This window comes from Diplotaxodon limnothrissa, linkage group LG11, assembly GCF_057381915.1.
Source record: "Diplotaxodon limnothrissa isolate DT_005_m linkage group LG11, D_limnothrissa_male_GT1.1, whole genome shotgun sequence".
Classification (NCBI taxonomy): Eukaryota; Metazoa; Chordata; class Actinopteri; order Cichliformes; family Cichlidae; genus Diplotaxodon; species Diplotaxodon limnothrissa.
This window is the reverse complement of record NC_140606.1, coordinates 20,371,009-20,390,235: the sequence shown is the minus strand read 5'-3', so window position 1 is coordinate 20,390,235 and position 19,227 is coordinate 20,371,009. Positions and strand designations below refer to the sequence as shown.

Here is a 19,227-nt window from a genome sequence, read left to right as displayed (position 1 = left end):
GCCTCTGAAGAACAGAGTGTTTATAGGACTGGTGGCAGTTGTCATTACCTCAGTAAACTGTTTCCACTGTTCTTGCACACAAGTGAACTAGGGTAGGATGGAAATATTAGTCTTCTCTGGTTTGAGTAGTCTTAAGGGGAAGCCCTGTGTCACTATCATTTGCATGAAGTGTGAGAATTTGCTCTTAGATATGACATGAGGCAGTTCCTCTTGGAGGTGCAATATAGTTCTTAACAGTAATTCAGCAAGTGAGAATTATGTTTACTATGCTGACAACATCAGAAATTGGGATAGGTTAAAGATCGATACTGTCACGGTGGGATGCGTTATGGTAATGTAGATGATCGCTTCTACATTTTTTTTTTTTTTTTTTTTAACGTTAACGATAAGAATAAGCATTACAGCTCTTTATCATACTCAAATACACAGTGTGTTAATATATAGGAAGTGTTTTGAAAAGGAAAGCTGTGGTAATTAATCTTGGGAGGATGAGTTAGGGCTGAACTAGTTTCTAGTTAGCTCAGTAGGTTTGAGGAAACACTGGCCAGAGTTTCTTTCACAAATTTGATGTGATAAAGAACAGGATTAGGAGTGAGGATGACATGCTTTCTGCTGTCTCTAATTTACAATAGACTAATTTACACAAATGCTGAGGTACAAGAGGCAGGACGTTTTTCTCCTCAACGTGGTCTTTGTCCCATTAGAAATAAACAGTGTCCCTTATTTGGATTTTACTGAATATTGTTATAAAGAGTGTATTGTTTCAGACAAAGACTTTATCGAGAGATTAGAAAAGTACTTTAAATTTTAAATTTCAATGAGCTAAAGTCTCAAGGAACACTCGAGAAACTTTTCAAGAAAGAAAATAACAGCAAAGTGAAACAATGAGGGAGAAAAACTGGTACACGTTGTTTAACTGATATTTATTCCATAATTCTTAGAGAAAATTTTCGCCTTCTGTGGGATTGAAGAGTGGCTCTGAAGATTTTATATTGAAAGTGAAGTACAGTTAGTTATAAAGCAGGGCGATATGACCACAAATATTTATCACGATATACATTTGAAAATTTGCAATAACTATATAACTGACGATATAATTGACACTAGACAAAATACTTTACAACTCCACATCTTTATTAGTGCAAAAAAACCCCCAAAACATCAATGTATTTTCACTTAAACAAGCAGCTGTTTTTTTTTATCTGCATTAAAGTTATATAAAAATTTTACAGTGCAAATGCAAATTGCTTGCTGACAGTTTAACCAAAAGGCATTTCCAGTGGAAATTGGCCGACATATCCTCAGCATAACCATGTATAATATCCACAAAACTTAAAAAGAGGTTATGCACACACAATACGGTAATATTATGTTGAAGCACAGTACGTATCACTCCGTGAGGCGCCTGCCTACGATAGCCGTAATGCTCCGACAATCCATCAAGCGGTGCAGCTTTCTTATTATTATCTCAGTTGTTCTCCTGACTGAAGTTTGGTCCGTTTACAGCATCCTGCCATGCGATTGCATTTGTCTCTAACCATGAAGAACCTTCACGTTAACTTTTATAAGTGGAAAAGTGTTAGTGTTCGTCCTCCAGCTTCACTGTTTATGTTATGCTAACATAGCGGTGTCGCTAGTGATCACGTAGCACATCATTATATACCAGCTAGCCCAACTTCAGTAACCCTACAAACGTCACTGCTGTTTAGTTTCCTGTCTTCATTTATGTTGGAAGTGATAGCAGAGCTGTACGTTTGATTTTTTTCAGAAATCTCTCAGTCAGAACATGCAATATCATGCTTAGGTAACTAGCGAAACTAGCGAGCTAACTTCCGCTAGCTTCCTGCTAACTTCTAACTCCGTTAAATGTAATAACTTTTGTTTTCATGGATGCCTGGAAGTTAAACTTTATAGTTACACCTGGTAAAGCAGCAATGCTGATCGTTTTATTAAAGATGAAAGAATTTAGACAGTTTTTAACTCTAAGTGATGCTGCAGTGTTGTTTGACCTGAAGCATACGGAGTTTAGGACCCAGATTACTCCCAGATTTAAGAGCATCTTAGTCCGACAAATATGACAATAACAACGGCCGCTTGCATGTTCTGCAAAAAAATGTGCTTTGTTGTGTATCTGACGGACAAACACCAAACCAGTTCCACATCACGGAAGTTGCACCATTTTTACAAACCAATTCTGGTTCATCTGTTTCACTCAACAATCGGCCATGTGTGTATGAAAACAAAGGCACTGCGCATGCGCGTTTTACTCCCATTCTATCGCGATATTTCATTTTCCTATCGTTGCCTAACATTATACCGGTATTACCGTGAACGGTATAATATGGCCCAGCCCTAGTACTCATGGCCATTGATCAGTGGTTGTTGATCAATGGTCATGAGAATTTGCATAATTATGATTAAGGAACTGACCTCCCAGCCCATTGTTCCTTCAGTGGGCTGGTTTCAGTCATTATGCAAATATCCTGTTTATAAGATTGGGGAAACCTGCAGTCAGCTAAGACTGAAGAAGTCACTTGGATGAGTGGCAAAACATTTCTCCCACTGAAAACGCTACATCCAGATGAACAGAATCAACTTTTGGAGGTATTTATTACATGGTGTGCTGCTGGGAAAAGCCTCTTCTAAAGTTTGAGTCTCCATACTCTTTCACCTGATTCTTGCGTAGGTGGTACCATTTGCTTTTAGATCAGATTTGCTGCTTTTAAAATGAAGACACCTTTGTACTGATCGGTTCTAAAGAATATGTTTTAATGCTTTATCATTTGTAATAAGAGCAGCAGCTTAAAGAGATGTAGAATGGAAAAGGCAAGAACAAAGACACTGCCTCATCATTGATGGCCTCCACCCTCACATTCTCTCCTCTGGATAAATGGGTGCCCTTGTGTCCGTGTTTGCTGTTTACAGTCTACAGAATGGCTCTTTCTCTCTTCCCTGCCCTGCTTTCACCATCTTTACTCTCTCCCTTTAGCGTCTGACTCATTGCTGTCACTGCTTCTTACTTCCCAGACTTCCCAGTGCGGTGTCCACTGGTGGTTTAATTGCTGGTCATACTAAAGTCTTGAATCACCCACGTCATCTTTTCGTATATTCCAGAGAAGTCTTCTTTCACAAATATCTCAAACATCTTGTTTGCAAACCACAACCAAATTACAGAAAAGGCAGTTTCTCTGACAATTCCCACGAGTTGGCATATTCATGCTATTATCTATGTAATTTTGAGAGTACGTGCTATACTCAAGAAAATCTCAAGAGTTTTTAAGGCCATTTTACACTGCTTGAAAATTGTTAAATGAGAAATTGCATCTAATTCTGAAGTTCAAAGTTAACAAGTGCCATGTAATAATGACTGTAACCAAGAGGTCCGCCTGCAGTAGAAACACTTAACATAGGTGGTTATTTATAATTAAGTGTGAGATTGTTTTACACTGGCATCACCTTGGCAACTCGAAAGTAAAACCTTGTTTTTGCTTATTTGTTTGCAAAATTTTTATTAGATGGCCCACTTTAGAAAGCAAAACAGTTCACACCACAACTCCCCAAACTTTAGCAACTGTCAGAGTAATGAAGGATTGGAGATGAATTTTAGTGAAATATCGCTAAGTACAGTATCAACAGCAGTGTCTTCTTTGTGTATTTTTCCTACAAGAATCATATTTATTCAACTTATTTTAACTCTACTTACCACAGTTTGAGAGCACACACAGATTTCACCTTATAAAGCATAGAATAACTGAACTTAAGATGGAAAACGGGCAAGTTCTTTTGTATTGAGCACAATAAGATGGGACTTAAAAAGGAAGATAAGGTGGGGGTTTTTTGTTGTTGTTTTTTCCTTTTCAGGGTTTTGTTGGGGTTAGAACATCTTGCATCTCTCATAAAGGGTAATAGCCATGACAAAACCATAATCTCTGCCTTACTTGTCGTGTCGTTCTTCCCCACTTGTTAAAGAGAACAAAGTGCCCTGCTTTTTAATTATTTATAATTTTAATATTTATTTATTTATTTATATTATTTATTTATTGCTTTTTCATGGAGGTTTAATGTTTTTGGGTGTTGGCAATAAATGAACACCTCTTGTAAACTGAGAGAGAGGTCAGCAGCTCGTAATGAATTAATCATTGGGCTTATCTAAAGCCACTGCTGTTCCCGTAACCCTAGGTAGCACAGCCAGTCGTCATTGACATTCAAAACACCAGACTCCAGCTAAGAAACCAAAACTACCCATGAACAGCCCTGTTTGAAAAGTTGAGATGGTATGTGATTTGCACTAGTTTGTAGTAAATAAAATATATTATCTTTAGGCAAAGCTAATGAAAGACCATGCGGGCAAATGATTAAACAATTTGCAAAACACCTCTGGGTTTTATGGAAAAGTTACTTTTATTACAGCTTGGTAATAACATGGAAATAGTGGCGTAATGTGGGATCTAGAGAAGTAATAACCAATTAAAGCACTTTAAATAACATGTAATTAGGTAAGGCCAATGTACAAAATGTAACATTTCTCACATATTAACATTGTTACTAAAAGCTTACTAAGCCATTTTTTTCATCATAGGTATTGTTACATTTGTTTTCACATTCTTAACCCGAATTGATACCACATTATATTCATTTCAGATAAAAATCAAGATTGTTACAAGCTATAACTGGGTTATGACCAAAAATATTTATCATGATATATACGCAGTACGTATCACTCTGCGCCTGCCTACGATAGCCGTAATGCTCCGACAATCCATCAAGTGGTGCGGGTTCGTAGCTTAGCAAAGTCGTACTAAAACATTTGACAGATTTTAGAGCGCCATGTACCACATAAAATCGTTTCGAGGTCAGTAAACACAACCAGAATTCATACATAAGGCGCACGGGATTATAAGGGGCACTGTCGATTTTCAGAAAAATCAAAGGATTGATTTTAAGTGTGCTGTATTTTCCAAACAACACTGTAATAACGACGGCCCGCTAGCATGCGCTAGCAAAAATAGTGCTTTGTTTTGTATCTGACGGACGAAAGTTCCACACCACTGAAGTTGCAGCATTTTTACAAACCAATTCTGGTTCATCCGTTTCATTCAACGATCCACTTTCGCTCTTCTCATTCTGCGTCGCCGCCATGTGCGTATGTAAACATAGGCACTGCACATGCGTGTTTTACCCATATTCTATCGCGATATTTCATTTTCTTATCGTTGCCCAAAATTACACCGGTATTACCGTGAACGGTATATAGCCCAGCCCTAATGTAAATTACATCATTCAGTGTGGTTACTACCCCTTTATTTCAACTTCATTGCAAACTATTACTGTTTTATTACCGAAGAAGAGGGAAAATTATCTAATATATTGCCCATAATATAATTAAATGAAAATTAAAGATAACAAAGATGTTGAGTTGGTGAGAGGTGGAAAAAAACTTGGTATTCTTCAGAGTCTTCTAGAAATCAGCAACTGCATTTATATACATCACAACTAACTGTGCTAAAATTACCACCTCTGAACTATCGTCTGTTTTCCCTATAATTAGCAGCAATTTACATAGGAAATGCAAACTCATAAAACAAATTTTCTGTGGGTGCACTGCTGCAAGGGTCTCTAGGGATATTCAAACCTGTAACCTTGGCAGTATTCACACCTTAGTCAGGCAGCTGTAATCTGGTGTCAGGGTGGTTGATGCATTAAATAATTTGCTCCAACCTGGCTCAGTTTCGTCTACCTCTCTCTGTCCAGGGGAGCACAGATGGATGATTGATGTATTCATTTTCACAAATGAGAATCAGCAGCTGGTAAAGTTGAGCTCCACAGAGGGCAACGCTGGCACAAAGAGTTCAGTTCGCCAATCTCCAGCTGGCTGACGAACCCAATCTATCCCTAAGGGAAACGGACACTAAATACCAACATAACAGAGATGGATAATTGGTTCTGGCTGTGACGTTTATTTCTTTTATGAGCCACATTGGCAAATGAATGTAATGGACTGCATTTACTTTTTATCCTTCACTAATAATCCCAGTATCATTTGTTTTTTTTATTGATTTAAAAAAATTTTCGCCAAAGTCTACTTAATCAATTACAATGTTACTTTACTTTCATCAATAAAACAGATTTTAATTGATGAAATTATTAGATTTACACAAAGGCATTTCTGTTTCCAGAATTTTTCTTTATTTCCTTTGGCATATTAAAGTTGGCTTTCTTAAGCTACATTAAAGAATGTGTCTGCCAGCAGAAGCACCCATCTGTTAACTGTATTCCTGAAACAAATAACACGTTTTTTTTTTTTGTTTGTTTTTGCTGTAATTGATCATTTATTTTATTTATTTGAAATCCCACAGAGATCATACATAACTGTTTTGCTGTACTTTAACCACTTTTAAAAGGATAATTATATTTGTTTTAATTATTTTTAAATTGAAGCATTTACAAATGATAGCATTTTGAGCTTAAGGTAAAGAAAAGAGAAAAATCATTAGAAGAAACTTGACCTGTTTGCAAGATGACATTTCACTTAAATGACAAATAACTGAAACTGAAATGTCTCACCATATTAAATCATTATATTGACCATACCATTAAACCGTCATGACTGATTATGCCCTCAGAGTTCTTTTGTTTGCTCCCGGCTGTGTTCCTGTCTTTGCTCATGAAAGCTGTCATTTATCACTGCAGAGCAAAGAAAGCTCTTTCTTCTTGTAGAATTTTCTGTGCATTTTTCAGTCTGTTTCATCCCACTCTGTCTCACTTTGATTACTGGGTTGGGAGCCTGCAGCCTGTATTTATGCCGCTATCTCTCACCAGAACCTTTTGCTCTTTGTGCCTTCAACTGTCTGCTGATGGGAGTTGGTCCCCGGGCTGCCTCGGCAGTGGGAAATGAGCCCTCGCTAACAGGGTTGGCGTTTCAGCAACCCCTCTGTCCTCTACGAGGCTTTTCTGTCGCAGTTCACTCCCTCACTCAGGGTTATTAGTGTGCAGATCACTAGGGAGCCCGGCCCAAGCTGCACTGGCATCTGCTGGCTAATTAGCATCGATTCTTGCACTGCGGTTTTGTTTGGTTGTTTGTATTTTTTTTTTCTTTAAAGTCTGAAATCAAGAGTGCAGTCACACCTAAACTTTGGTTTCTATATGTTACAGTTAGTTTAGTTATGCAGTTTGTTCAAGTTCAGTCCACCCACTTACCAACAAACAAGTGGCTAGGAGCTTATTTGTTGCAGAGTTACAGAAACTTTCAAATAATGAAGTTTGGGAAGTTTAGAAGGGACATTGTGTAGCTTTGCCTGTGTTTAAAAATGATCAAATTTCAGGAATATTTTAAGAAATGTTGGTTCTAGACCCTCAAATGTGGTGAAGTTGGGTGCCGGTTTAGCTCATTGGGACGAGCAGGCGACCATATGCCACATGTCTGAGAGCGGGTTCCTGTCCGACCTGCAGCCCCTTTGCCGCATGTCTTCTCCTGTCTCTCTTTTGTTCCGCTTTCTTGTCAGTCTTCGCTATATCTACCCAAAAAAAACTAGAAAGGCCCAAAATAATTTTAAAAAATGTGGTGTGTTTCCTTTTTTTTTTTTTTTTTTTTTTTTTACACTTTTGTTTTGTATGAATGTTAATGTGATATTACTGACCATTTCATCACTGAATCATTAGTCTCTGAGAAACTTGCTAATATCGCCAGTTTAAAAACAAAACATTATTAAAGAAATAGTAAGAATAACCAGAGGGGTGGAGCAAATAATTGTGTTTAAATTTTTTAGTCAGGTTTAATAAGGCTGATTGGAAAGCACCGGGAAAAGAAAAGAAAAAAGCAGAACAAAATATACATGTATGGGTGGTCACAGCAGTGGGAAGGATTAAAAAGGAAACTGCATCCACAAGTCAAGATCTTAAGATGAATGAATCTCAGCAGGCTTTGTCTAAGTAAATAAGACTTCAGAAGTTTATCTCTCTGATTTCACAGTATCCATGCTGCTTGTGCATGGCTTCATGTCTGTACTATAGTGTGTACTTCATCTTATCTTTTTTGAGGGCACGACTCTGCTCTCAAACCCTAGGGCTCGCCTAGAGAGTGCCAGCATCCTTTTGTATCTATCACCAGTGACCTTTGACCTCTTTCACTGCGCTTTCAGCCAAAGGGAGACCCATAAGCTGTGCTGTTATCTGGGTCACATCAGAGAGGAGACACCTGCTTGTGTTTGGTATTGAGTCTCAATTGAATTCTCTCTTAAAAGCTTGAGGAATGGATCCATTCAGACTGTAACCTTTACTTACAAAGGACACACAAGAAAAAATAAAACTGAGATAAAATAGTGTTCAAAAATGCTGGTTCATGTTCAGGAATTGAAGAGTTAAAAAGAAGAGACAAAAAAGGTGCACATCGGGTAAACTATTTATTTATGTGTCACCCTGCGGGAGAGATGGCTCGTTTTTACCTACATTTGGATTGTGGGATAATATTATGTAGGCTAAATGTATTTTATGTGAAGACATTTCCCGCACATTCAGTTATTCAGTGTTGTTTCAGTTTGTAGTTTGGGACTTAACAGCTTTTCTTTCTTTTCTTCATTTATTTCTTTATTTTTGTAATGTTAATGTCCAGTGGGTTGTTTGCTACACCTAGTCACTAGGGCAATACGACCCAAAATTCATATCTCGATATTTTTTAGCTGGGTGGCGATATAAGATATATATCTCAATATTTTTTTTAAAGCCATAAGTTAAGAACAAAAAGAGAGTTCTTAGTCACACTGTGTCCCAGATGTCACACAGGCATTTTTATTTACATACAGCATAGATTTACATGAATAAATTTCTCAAAAATAAATTATCAGCATTTATTAAATAATCATGCTCCATAAATAAAAGAAAACAATGTTGTTTTTGTGCATAAGAAAAAGCTCATAATTGTGCAGTCAAAATGTAAACTAACAGATGCTGAGCATAATAACAAAGACAGATTTCACAGCTGCTCTGTTCCCAACTTCTACTGCGTGACTGATAGCCTTGAGTTTGCAATCTGCTTCGTAACCATGTCTCTTAGCAGGTGCCATTTATGGTCCTTATACACACACAATACGGTAATATTACGTCGAAGCACAGTACGTATCACTCCGCAAGGCTCCAGACTACGGTAGCCGTAATGCTCCAACAATCCATCAAGCGCTGCAGCTCTGTAGCTTACCAAAGTCGTACTAAACATTTTTTTGACAGATTGCTGAGCGCCGTGTACCACCTAAAATCGGTTCGCGGTCAGTAAGCACAACCAGAATTCATACATAAGGCGCGCTATCAACTTTTGAGAAAATGAAAGGATTTTAGGCCGCGCAGCCCTTGTGGGCTGCATGTCGTTAGCGTGGTTAGCTCGCTAACACGTTGACGCCGTCCAGCCCCACAACTCGCTAACGGAGATTTGCCGTGTCCATCTTGTCGCTGCCTGCAGGTGAAGCTATGGGGGAGGAGGAGTTGTGTTCAGTGAAGGAGAGGCGAGGCCGAGTAACGTTGCGCAGAGACAAAAGTGGACGAAAGAGAGGCAAACTTGTGGCTCCACAAGTATAATTATAACGTAACATAGACTATATCGATATAAAGGATATTGTCACATCTTATATCTCGTATGAAAATATATCGATATTTTTTTTTAAAACTCGATATATAGCCCAGCCCTGCTAGTGGCTAATTATTTTTTTTATGCCACAATCACCAGAAGTCGTAACAAATAAATTGGATATTTAGTATTTATTGCTGACAGATGAAGTGTGACTGATCAATCTGTTTAATTTGTTAATGAATGAGGTGCTATCTCTTGCTGTACGAGATGAAGCCATGGGAGTTTGGCAATATGGAAAATTGGGTTTTATATGATTTTTGTATTTGGCAAATGTCACTGTCAATTAAATATAACATGTGCTAAAGACCATACGTTTGTCAGCCAATGTGATTATCGCATTGCTACTCGAAGTCACATTTTACAATATAGACGCCAGTCTTAAGCACAGACAGCTTAAGTGTAAAATCAGATCATGTGGCACTAAACCAACACGTGACAGATGAGATCAGTGAAGTTACCAGGGAAAGTGGAACAGTGATTCATTGCACTGTGGTTCTTCATTAGAAAGAAATACAGGCACTGGCAGGAAATCCGCTACTACAAACACAGTTATGCCAGTATAACTTAAGAACAGGGTCAGAGAGATTGTTTTAATGGTTTCTACTCCCCTCTGTATTTACAGTATTATGCTGTCAGTAAACAGGAATCAGTATAATCAGTTTATGGCATAACAAAGTGAAAGTTAAACGCCGGAAGAACCCCAATTACTCTGCTTTTTTTTTGCTTTTTTTTTTCTTTCTTCAAAATGTTAAACTGATATCAAGTGGGAACTCACAAGAACTCACAAAGAATCAACTAGAATGAGTAAAAACATTTGCAAGAAAACAAAAGCATACATGTGACCAAGAGTTAAATATGTAAAGTTACTCTAAAAGAACTACGTAAAGTACTGCTCACAGTGATGGACTTGGCACGATTTTGTTAAAATTTATTTATATTTTGTTAAATTGTCAGGGTCACTCTTGGTAGAGTGTTCTCTGTCTGGCTTTATTTGCTCTGCGGTGACTCAGATGGGCATAAGAATAAGTCCTGAAAATATTACTTTTCCTGCAAGTCTGCTATATTTTAATAAGATGTTGATAAAAATTTAATTAGTCAAGGCTCGCTGGTCTCGTTTTCAAACTAGAAACTTTTAGAATTGCTTATTTGGCTGTGTTGCTCAATTTAAAAAAACAAAACAAAAAAATCCCCAATGTTTGTTCTCAACTTTCTTCTGTTTGTCTTCCTCCAGGTGAGGTGAAGATGGTGGACCGGCTTGCGAACAGCGAGGCCAACTCCAAGCGGATTGCGGTGGTTGAGAGCTGCTTCGGCGCTGCAGGTCAGCCACTGGCCATCCCAGGCCGTGTGCTGATTGGTGAGGGTGTTCTCACTAAACTCTGCCGAAAGAAGCCAAAGGCACGGCAGTTCTTCCTCTTCAACGACATCTTGGTTTATGGTAACATCGTCATTCAGAAGAAGAAGTACAATAAGCAGCACATCATCCCTCTGGAGAGCGTCACCATCGACACAGTGCCAGATGAAGGCGACCTGCGCAATGGCTGGCTCATCAAGACGCCCACCAAGTCTTTCGCTGTGTATGCTGCTACTGCCACCGAGAAGTCCGAATGGATGAACCACATAGGGAAATGTGTCGGAGACTTGCTGCAGAAGAGTGGCAAGTCCCCTACAGGAGAGCACGCGGCTGTATGGGTGCCCGACTCAGAGGCCTCTGTGTGCATGCGCTGCAAGAAGGTGAAGTTCACGCCAGTCAGCCGCCGCCACCACTGCAGGAAATGTGGATTTGTGGTCTGTGGGCCGTGCTCAGAGAAGAAGTACCTCCTTCCTAGCCAGTCGTCCAAACCAGTTCGTGTCTGCGAGCACTGCTACGAGCAGCTGACATCCGTAAACCAGGCACGCTCAGACTCCATCACTCGGCCGGGGTCAAAGTTCCACAGCAACAACCTCTCGGACGATGACGACGATGACGACAGCAGTGACTGAGGAAGGTCCGATCCTCCCAACGGTCTGTCCATCTCTCTGCCGTGGAGGAAGTACTCTGCTGATTACATTTTTTGTGTTTTCCATTCTTGTGATTGAATCATGATCCACCAAGAGAGGAATTCTGGATTAATTCATTAATTCACTTCGGAGTTCTGGTCTCATCAACAAACCAAAATGTTTTACCCTTTTCTATGAATCCAGCAGGGATAAATACTTTCCTGAACGCAGTGATTAATCAGTCACTTGAGAAACTGCCTGGGTCACCAGCAGCACTTTGAGATAAAGTTTTGACTGTTCATCACAGCCCTTCTCCCTTCCCTCTTAATTAGCTTCAGTTAGTCACTACAGAAAACAAAGGTGCTAATGAGAGACTTGCCCTCTGCTCTATACTCAGCTTAAGTTAATTTCTTCTTCTTTCTTTCTTATTTTTGTCCGTGCTCTCTCTCCATGGACCTAAACAAGGTAACTGCTTGTAATTTCTGCAGGGAAAAGCAAATGTTTGGGCTGTAGCCTGTCTTTGGTTTTCTTTCAGGTATTTCACCAAACAGGACGTTATTATAACAGAATTCTGCACTATTTTTGTAAATTGGACTCCAGCAAAATGAAAAGTTTCCCTTTTATAAATATCTATTGTGCTAAACGCAGAGCTTTTTCTAATCTACTATAGCTGCTTTTGACAAATCAACTAAAGCTTGTCTCACGATGAGCGATTGTTTCTCTTTTAACAACCACGTATGAGTTTTCTTAGAGGCTGCCCCCAAGCTTACTCTGCCTTCTTCTATACCCTCACATAGTGCCTTGTAGAAAACTCAGCTTAGCCTTCAGCAAGCAGAAAGGTTATTAGATAATAAAACAAGACTGCAAAAAACAGCGACTTCATGATAGGTTGACTCTGAAACACATTATAGAGGGTAGGGTTGTTGTTTGGTTTTGTGTGAAGACCAGGGCGATTATAGACCAGGGATCAGATGGGAATGGTTCAATTTGTTCCTAGAAACACTTGAAAGTCACTTAAACCAGCCATCCAATCTTGTAAGGGCAGTCACCGGCTTTTCCATTTAGCTGCTAGTGGGCAATTTTTACCTAGAGGAACCTAATTGCCTTGTTTCCACATTGTGTTAAAAACCAGAGGATGAATGGAAAGTATTGGTGATCAACATTCTCTCTCTCACACACACACCTTTCAACAGATGGCTTGTGTGGACCTGTGTTCCAGACGAGGCTGATTGAACGCTAGTTGAGAGGTTGCTTTAGACCTTGTGAAAATCTTTCGTAGCCGACCATGGCTGGGAAATCTAGTTAGACTTCTATCAAACACCCCATTGCTTATCAAATAATCTAAAGTTTACCTTCAGAAATAAATAACTAGCCAGCCAAATATACTCTGATTCTGAATATTGATTAAATAAAGCACACATTACTTTGCAGTGCTGGGCTGATATGTTCATTTGTTCCCAAAAAGCTGTTGCACTGACCCCGCCTGTGAGTAATTATACAGCATTTCCCACATATTTTAATTCCATTTTGGCTCCATTGTCCATCCATGATAAACAATACCCTTCATAAAGGGCCCTTTTTGAAATATTTTAATCAGCAAGTACCCTGTGATACATAAGTAATTGAGCGTTACACTCACCTGCATCTCCAATGAGTCTTTCATCCTCTTTAGCTGCTAGGCCCTGTTCTGCTCTGCAGCTGAGCTCAGAGTTTGAGACACAAAAAGCATTACAGCTTCAAACAACCGTAGTTCTAGGGTTTGCAGCAGAAGATCTCCAGTTGTCAGATGGAGTACAGGGCAGTGGTGCTAGAATCCAAGAACTCAAGCAAAGTAATGACCTCCAAGTCCAACACAATGCCAAGATGGCCAAAATAGCGTCTTGAGTAACGTGAGATTAGAAGGCCTTTGGGACTGAACTTTTAAAATAAGGTCATGGTGTTATCAGCTACCAAATCAGTCATGGATCGTGGTGTTCCTTCAAACAGACTGCAAAAATAAAATCTGCTAAACCAAGTTGCAAAATATTCTTGTGGGGCTGTTAAGTCTTTGCTATAACTTTAATGTCACATTATAACAAAAGACAAAAATTGGTAAAACATGAAGTTGCTAGAGTGGGTAAAGACAAAGAATTGAAGTTTTTTGCACCTGGTTGGGTTTTGTTAGCTGTAGGTTATTTTTATCTTTGTGTTATACAAACGGATCCGATTAATGTAATACCTCACAGAGAGGTAGCAGCAAGCAGTAGTTTGGATTCTGTTTGCAATACGATTGTTTAACACTCAGCTAATGCCTCCAGTGAATGACTGAATGAAATGAAATGCAGTAATAAGGAAGTTTTAGGGCCTGGTGTGTGTTTTTCTTTTCTTGCACAACTGTGTGTGAACCATAGGTTGTGAAATTCCTACCTGCTCAGCAGCTTAGCAGGTTTTCTGGAATGAACATCAGGAAATCGGCATGTTGTCTTCCTGTCACTTGCCCTTTACTGTGCTGCTCTTTTACGTCAGAGGGAAATACTGTGTCATAAAACAAACACACCTCTTTTGAACTCTGCCAACACAAGCGACCATAACAGTCTGTCCATCTTTCTTTCCTTCCTTCCTTCCTTGTGTACTTGCTTCCTTTTTCAGTACCATCACTTCTCCATGGAAACCACAGCTTGTAGATCATGTGACACAGTGTGTGTGTGAATTAAGTCATGTGATTGGGTACTGAACAAGGAACTGAAAAAAAATACTCCTTTGGGGAATTGACTACCTTCTACAGCCTGCAGAGAACTCAGGTTCAGTTCGCTTACCAGATGTTCATGTTATCAGTTTCAGTGCGAGTTTCTGTTCTCGGTGAGTCCTGTGAAGAGTTTCATTCCTCAGACCAACATTTTCAAATAAACAGCACTCAAAGTTGACTCTGAACTCCGCAGGATCATTAATTTCTCGGTATTTATGACCCAAGCTTGTACTCAGATACTCGTCAGTCTGCTTCTCTGCTGGCTCATTCTGTGCTGTTGGAGGTCTCAGGATTGTCACTATTTGTAAAAGTGCACTTGTAGCATCTAAACCAAGACTGAGTTAGGATTCTCGTCTGTCCTGTTTCCCTGCGTCACTGCATGTCTGCTTAGAAAATCCAACATTTTTATCAGATTGACGCGTCACATTGACGGGCGTTTACAGTATTCTTAAGAAAAGATTTTGCAACTCTGGAATATTGACGCGAATTCTTTTCAGTCACACTAGAAACGCAAGACATGCAGTACATGACAGTCATGTCATCTGCCAGGAATGCATTAGAATGCCAGGCATTTTACCTATTGACAACTCGACTGAACGAGTAATCTTAACATATTGTATGAACCTATCGAAGTGTGAAAGCAGGACATCAGCAGCTTGGATGAGACTTTTTTTGTTTGTTTTAAATGAGCTACAGAGTGTAAAGGTCACCATAAAGTCAGCGTGGACTGCTGCATTGATTTCACTAAAGTGCATCTGTTTGATCGGCTGACTGAAAAAGTCAAAACACCTCCTACGGGACAGCCTGTCACACCCAGCTCCATCCAAGCAGACTCTCACTCACGTGAAACTTCATTTTCACAGACGGGTGAAAGTGTGAACTTGTATTTTGGAAGTTTTCTTCTTGTTAAATAGAGCACATTAACTGCATCAGGTTTTTTGGAATGAAACTCACAGGTGTTTGTTTAAAACAAAAGGCATGGGATAAGATGTACATGAGCACACTGCAGTCAGGACTAGAAACCGAAACCACAGAAGTGATTTTGCTTTTATCTGAGATCAAACGGGATTGGGAAAACAAGTTTGCGTTGCTTCTAACAAAAGCCGAACCTTTACCTTTATGTCCAACACCTCTGTGAGTGTCTACAGATGATTTCCTTCATTTTGACTTTCTTTCTACACAGATATACGGTAACAGTGCAGCATTAAGCATCTCAGTAAACCAGCAGAACAGGAAGAAGAAAGGGATCATTTTCTTGTTATGATCTTATAGGTTAAACTTTCTGGTAATGTTATAGCGATAAGAGAAATGACCATGTTAATGATCACTAACCAGCTGTCCTTTATACTCACTGTGGCGGTGGTGCTCACGGAGAGACGATGACGTCACAGTCGAATCCAGAAGCACAAAGTCCGGCCTCAGGTTTGCTGTGGATTGCACTCAACAAAGTCGGCACATGGACTCTGATCCAGGTTGTTACCATATACTGTCAGATCCACAGCGACTGGACATTTTCAAATGAATCCTCATGTTGTTTTAAGCCTGTTGATTTTTGTACATTTGTACAGATTTGGGTTGTTTGGGTTGTAATGTTTTTGTTGTACAGTTCTCATAAGTTTCTGAAATGACGCTGTCTCAAGTCTCTTTGTGCTCAGCCCTCCTCTTCGTCCTGTCTGTCACATGTCATCAGCATCTGCAGCTTTGTAATACGGTTAAAAAACAGATGGGAACGTTTTGATGGCCGCCATGCAGCCACGTGTGTTTTAAGAGATCCTGCTCCTCAGGACAGGCAACAGCAGCCGGCAAATATTAAATGCACGGTTCAAAGACACCTAGTTCCTGTGTTTTTGGGGGGGTTATATGCACTTAAACGGGTCACAATGCTGATTTCTTGGTAGTAAAACTTCTAGTATACAGTACAAAACTAAGGATTGCAATATGTATTTGTTTTTAAATGTCTCATTCCACAGTTTGACTAAAATTGAATCAAACTCCAGCCAAATTAGATTTTTTTTTTTCACCTCCCAACCTCCCAAACATATTGACCAAGAGAAATGACACAGTCTGATGCAGACGTACAAAAACCCGATGAGTCATTACTCCCCCCACAAGATTGTCTGTACAGTGTGATCCTGCTGCAGAGTGAACCATGAACATAAAAAAACATCATCTAAATCTTGGCTGATTGAGAATGTTACACTTAACTGCCTTTTTTTTTTTTTCCCACTTTTCCATTTGGCCAGAACTTTTGTGCTGTAAATTACAGTGTCCAGCTGTTTGTGTGTTCACACTGTGAGCAACATGTCTGACAGTTGGCACTGTTTGTGTTGATTGTAGATTGAGGGGTTTTGATTACTTCTCCAAGCATTGATTAAGAAAATGTCACATGTAAACAAATCACACATGTAATTGTTTTGATTTTTAGAGGATTTTTTTTTCTTTTTCTTAAATGGCCCAATAGTGAAACTAATGCAGGAAGGGCACGTTAATAACAAATAAATAAAATAAAAATAAAACCTTCAACTGAAAGAGTGAATATAATGTGTGTTACTTGTGACTTTTTTTTTTTTTTAAAGCTGATCACTCCTCTGCTGCATTCAGGCGATGCGCTTGTATTCAAAACTCTAACATTATCTCAAGCATGTGACCTTTATGTTGTGTTTATAGGTCGTGAAATGGCAAAGCAGTGGAAAAGTCACCGGAGGCTGTAAATAATCTAAACCTAACATCTAGTATTTGTTCTTGTTAGTAGCATGGATTTGCAGCTGGAAGCTGTGCAGAAAATTGATTCATTATCATGATTTTTCTCGGCTTTTTCCAGCACACATTTCATCTTTCAGTGGCTGTAAGAACAGCTGAGCCAGCCACAACGCTGCAGGGATAATTAAAGCTCAAAATCTACTTTTTATTTATTTTATTTTTTTTGGACAATTTGCTGTGAGTCTGACACATACGGGTCTATCAGGATAGTGTGGACTCACTCTCTACACATGTCCAAACTTAAGCGCCAAATGTGACAGAAAGACAGTCTTTGAGTCCAGAGGTAAAATACTAAGGCTATAAAGATATAAATAGGAGAAAAGTGAATGTTTTTATTTTGAAAATATGGGCCAGTAATTTTTATATTCAGCCAGTAAACTAACACATGGTGGTTGAATGCTGCTCAGTTCAGCTCATGTCGCTCACAGTATGAACCACTTGGTTGAGGGTGGTGATGTTTTCAGATGTGGGATAATATCCACAAGTGAATCGGAGAAGAGCTGCAGATCTTGAGATTCACACATTTTCCTTAGGAGCCAACTTGGGACAGCTGAAAAAGATCTCATTGCTTCTTGTGATTTAGGTTTTGTTGTACAAATGTTTTCTGTTGCTGTTTGATTTCATTGTTGGTTTTATTTCCTAGTTTTGCGGGTAATCTTAATTCTCTAAAAAGGGCTTAAATCAGAATGTAACCCGGCATATCATCTTCATACTAATTCTTTAAGAATTGCTTTAGTATCTCTTATATAAATGATGTAATGGTTAAAATTCAAATATTGTCCTGTGTTGTCTTTATTTGACCTCTTTCTGGGGAAAAATAAGAGGGTCATCTTGTGAAAATAGATTTCATGATTATTAAACGTGATTTTTGCACTAACAAATGCAACTGAGGTTGATTTCATCTTTAAAAGTGTGTTACTGTTGAGTGTGTCCTTTTTTTTTTTTTTTTTAGTTATGTAGTTATTAAAGAAAACTTGGTATGAAAATCCCAGCAGTAAGAAATAAAAGCTTGTCTTCACAGCCATGACAAACAGGAAAACCAAAGAAACGTAAACAGCTCGAACTAAGTGTACTGTGGTTAACTGAGTTCCTGATTAAGATCAAAAGCTGCACGGAGAAATCAAACACCCTATACACTCCTGGAGACTAAAGGGCACAGTAAAAGTGCCCAAAAGAAGTCAGAAAAAAGAGCTGAAGACACATTTATCTCATATTCTATGACTCGTATTTATTAATTTTTACACGCTTTTTCCATTAGTGGTTTTGTCAGGAAGGGGTTAAAAAAAATCTGCCAAACAAAACATCTGGAGTCACCGTGGCGACACCTTGTGTATAAAGGAGCACCCAAAGTAGCTTCATTGTGTTAACCCCTATAAATTAGCTCTTATACCAACATATAAACACTATAGACTAAGTAAATTGGTATGAAATTTTAATTACACTATAATACTTTAACGTAGTCAGATGAAATTTGACGTTAAATTTATAGATTATTCAGTAGATACTGTAGAAATATTACATCAATATGTATGTAAAATGCCTTATAACTATAGTGTTTAGTACAAATGTCATGCGGTAATCTAAAAATAAATATATTTCTGTGGGTCAGTACTGGAAACAAACCGGTAACGTGTGGACACTCTTGTTACTTTTAGTCTAATTTAAAAGCATGGGTAACATAAAAATGGCCACAGCCATTGTGATGTCACCTACTGGCTTTGGACACCATATTTGGCCACTGCCTCGGTTGACAAGCTGCATTCACAAATTGCATCAGTGCAGCAGAGTTTAATCAGCTGAGTAGCTGACAGACTAATAAAATGCTAGTTTTTAACTCACTAGATCCTGGATGGTGTTTACTATACAGTGTGCTGTAGCATAAGTCAGATAATACATTCAAAATTGCACTGAAAGGCTCCCAGCAGCACACACATCATACAGTTTAATGACTGACGGTCGTGGATGAAGCCTAGCAGAAGCTGATTGACTCCAGATATCTGTTTGGATGCCTGTCGGTCCACACCCCTGATGCAATTACCCACTGAATGAGCTGTGAAAAGTAATCACCCCAGGCAGAGTTGTAATCCATAGAAGTCAAAACACATTTGCCTTTTTGCTTAACCTTTTAATGCTGTACAGTTGGACATTT

General features: G+C 38.9%; 1 protein-coding gene across 1 annotated transcript in view; it reads left to right on the top strand.

The window, feature by feature from the left end:
• The window catches only part of plekhf2 (pleckstrin homology and FYVE domain containing 2), a 34,250-nt gene extending 16,479 nt beyond the window's left edge, over window positions 1-17,771 (top strand). The window contains exon 2 of the mRNA XM_085366319.1: window positions 10,848-17,771. Coding sequence (XP_085222445.1) covers window positions 10,859-11,596 — 738 coding nt within the window. The 5' untranslated portion in view covers window positions 10,848-10,858 and the 3' untranslated portion in view covers window positions 11,597-17,771. The remainder of the gene's footprint in view (window positions 1-10,847) is intronic.
• Window positions 17,772-19,227: the final 1,456 nt, after the last annotated feature.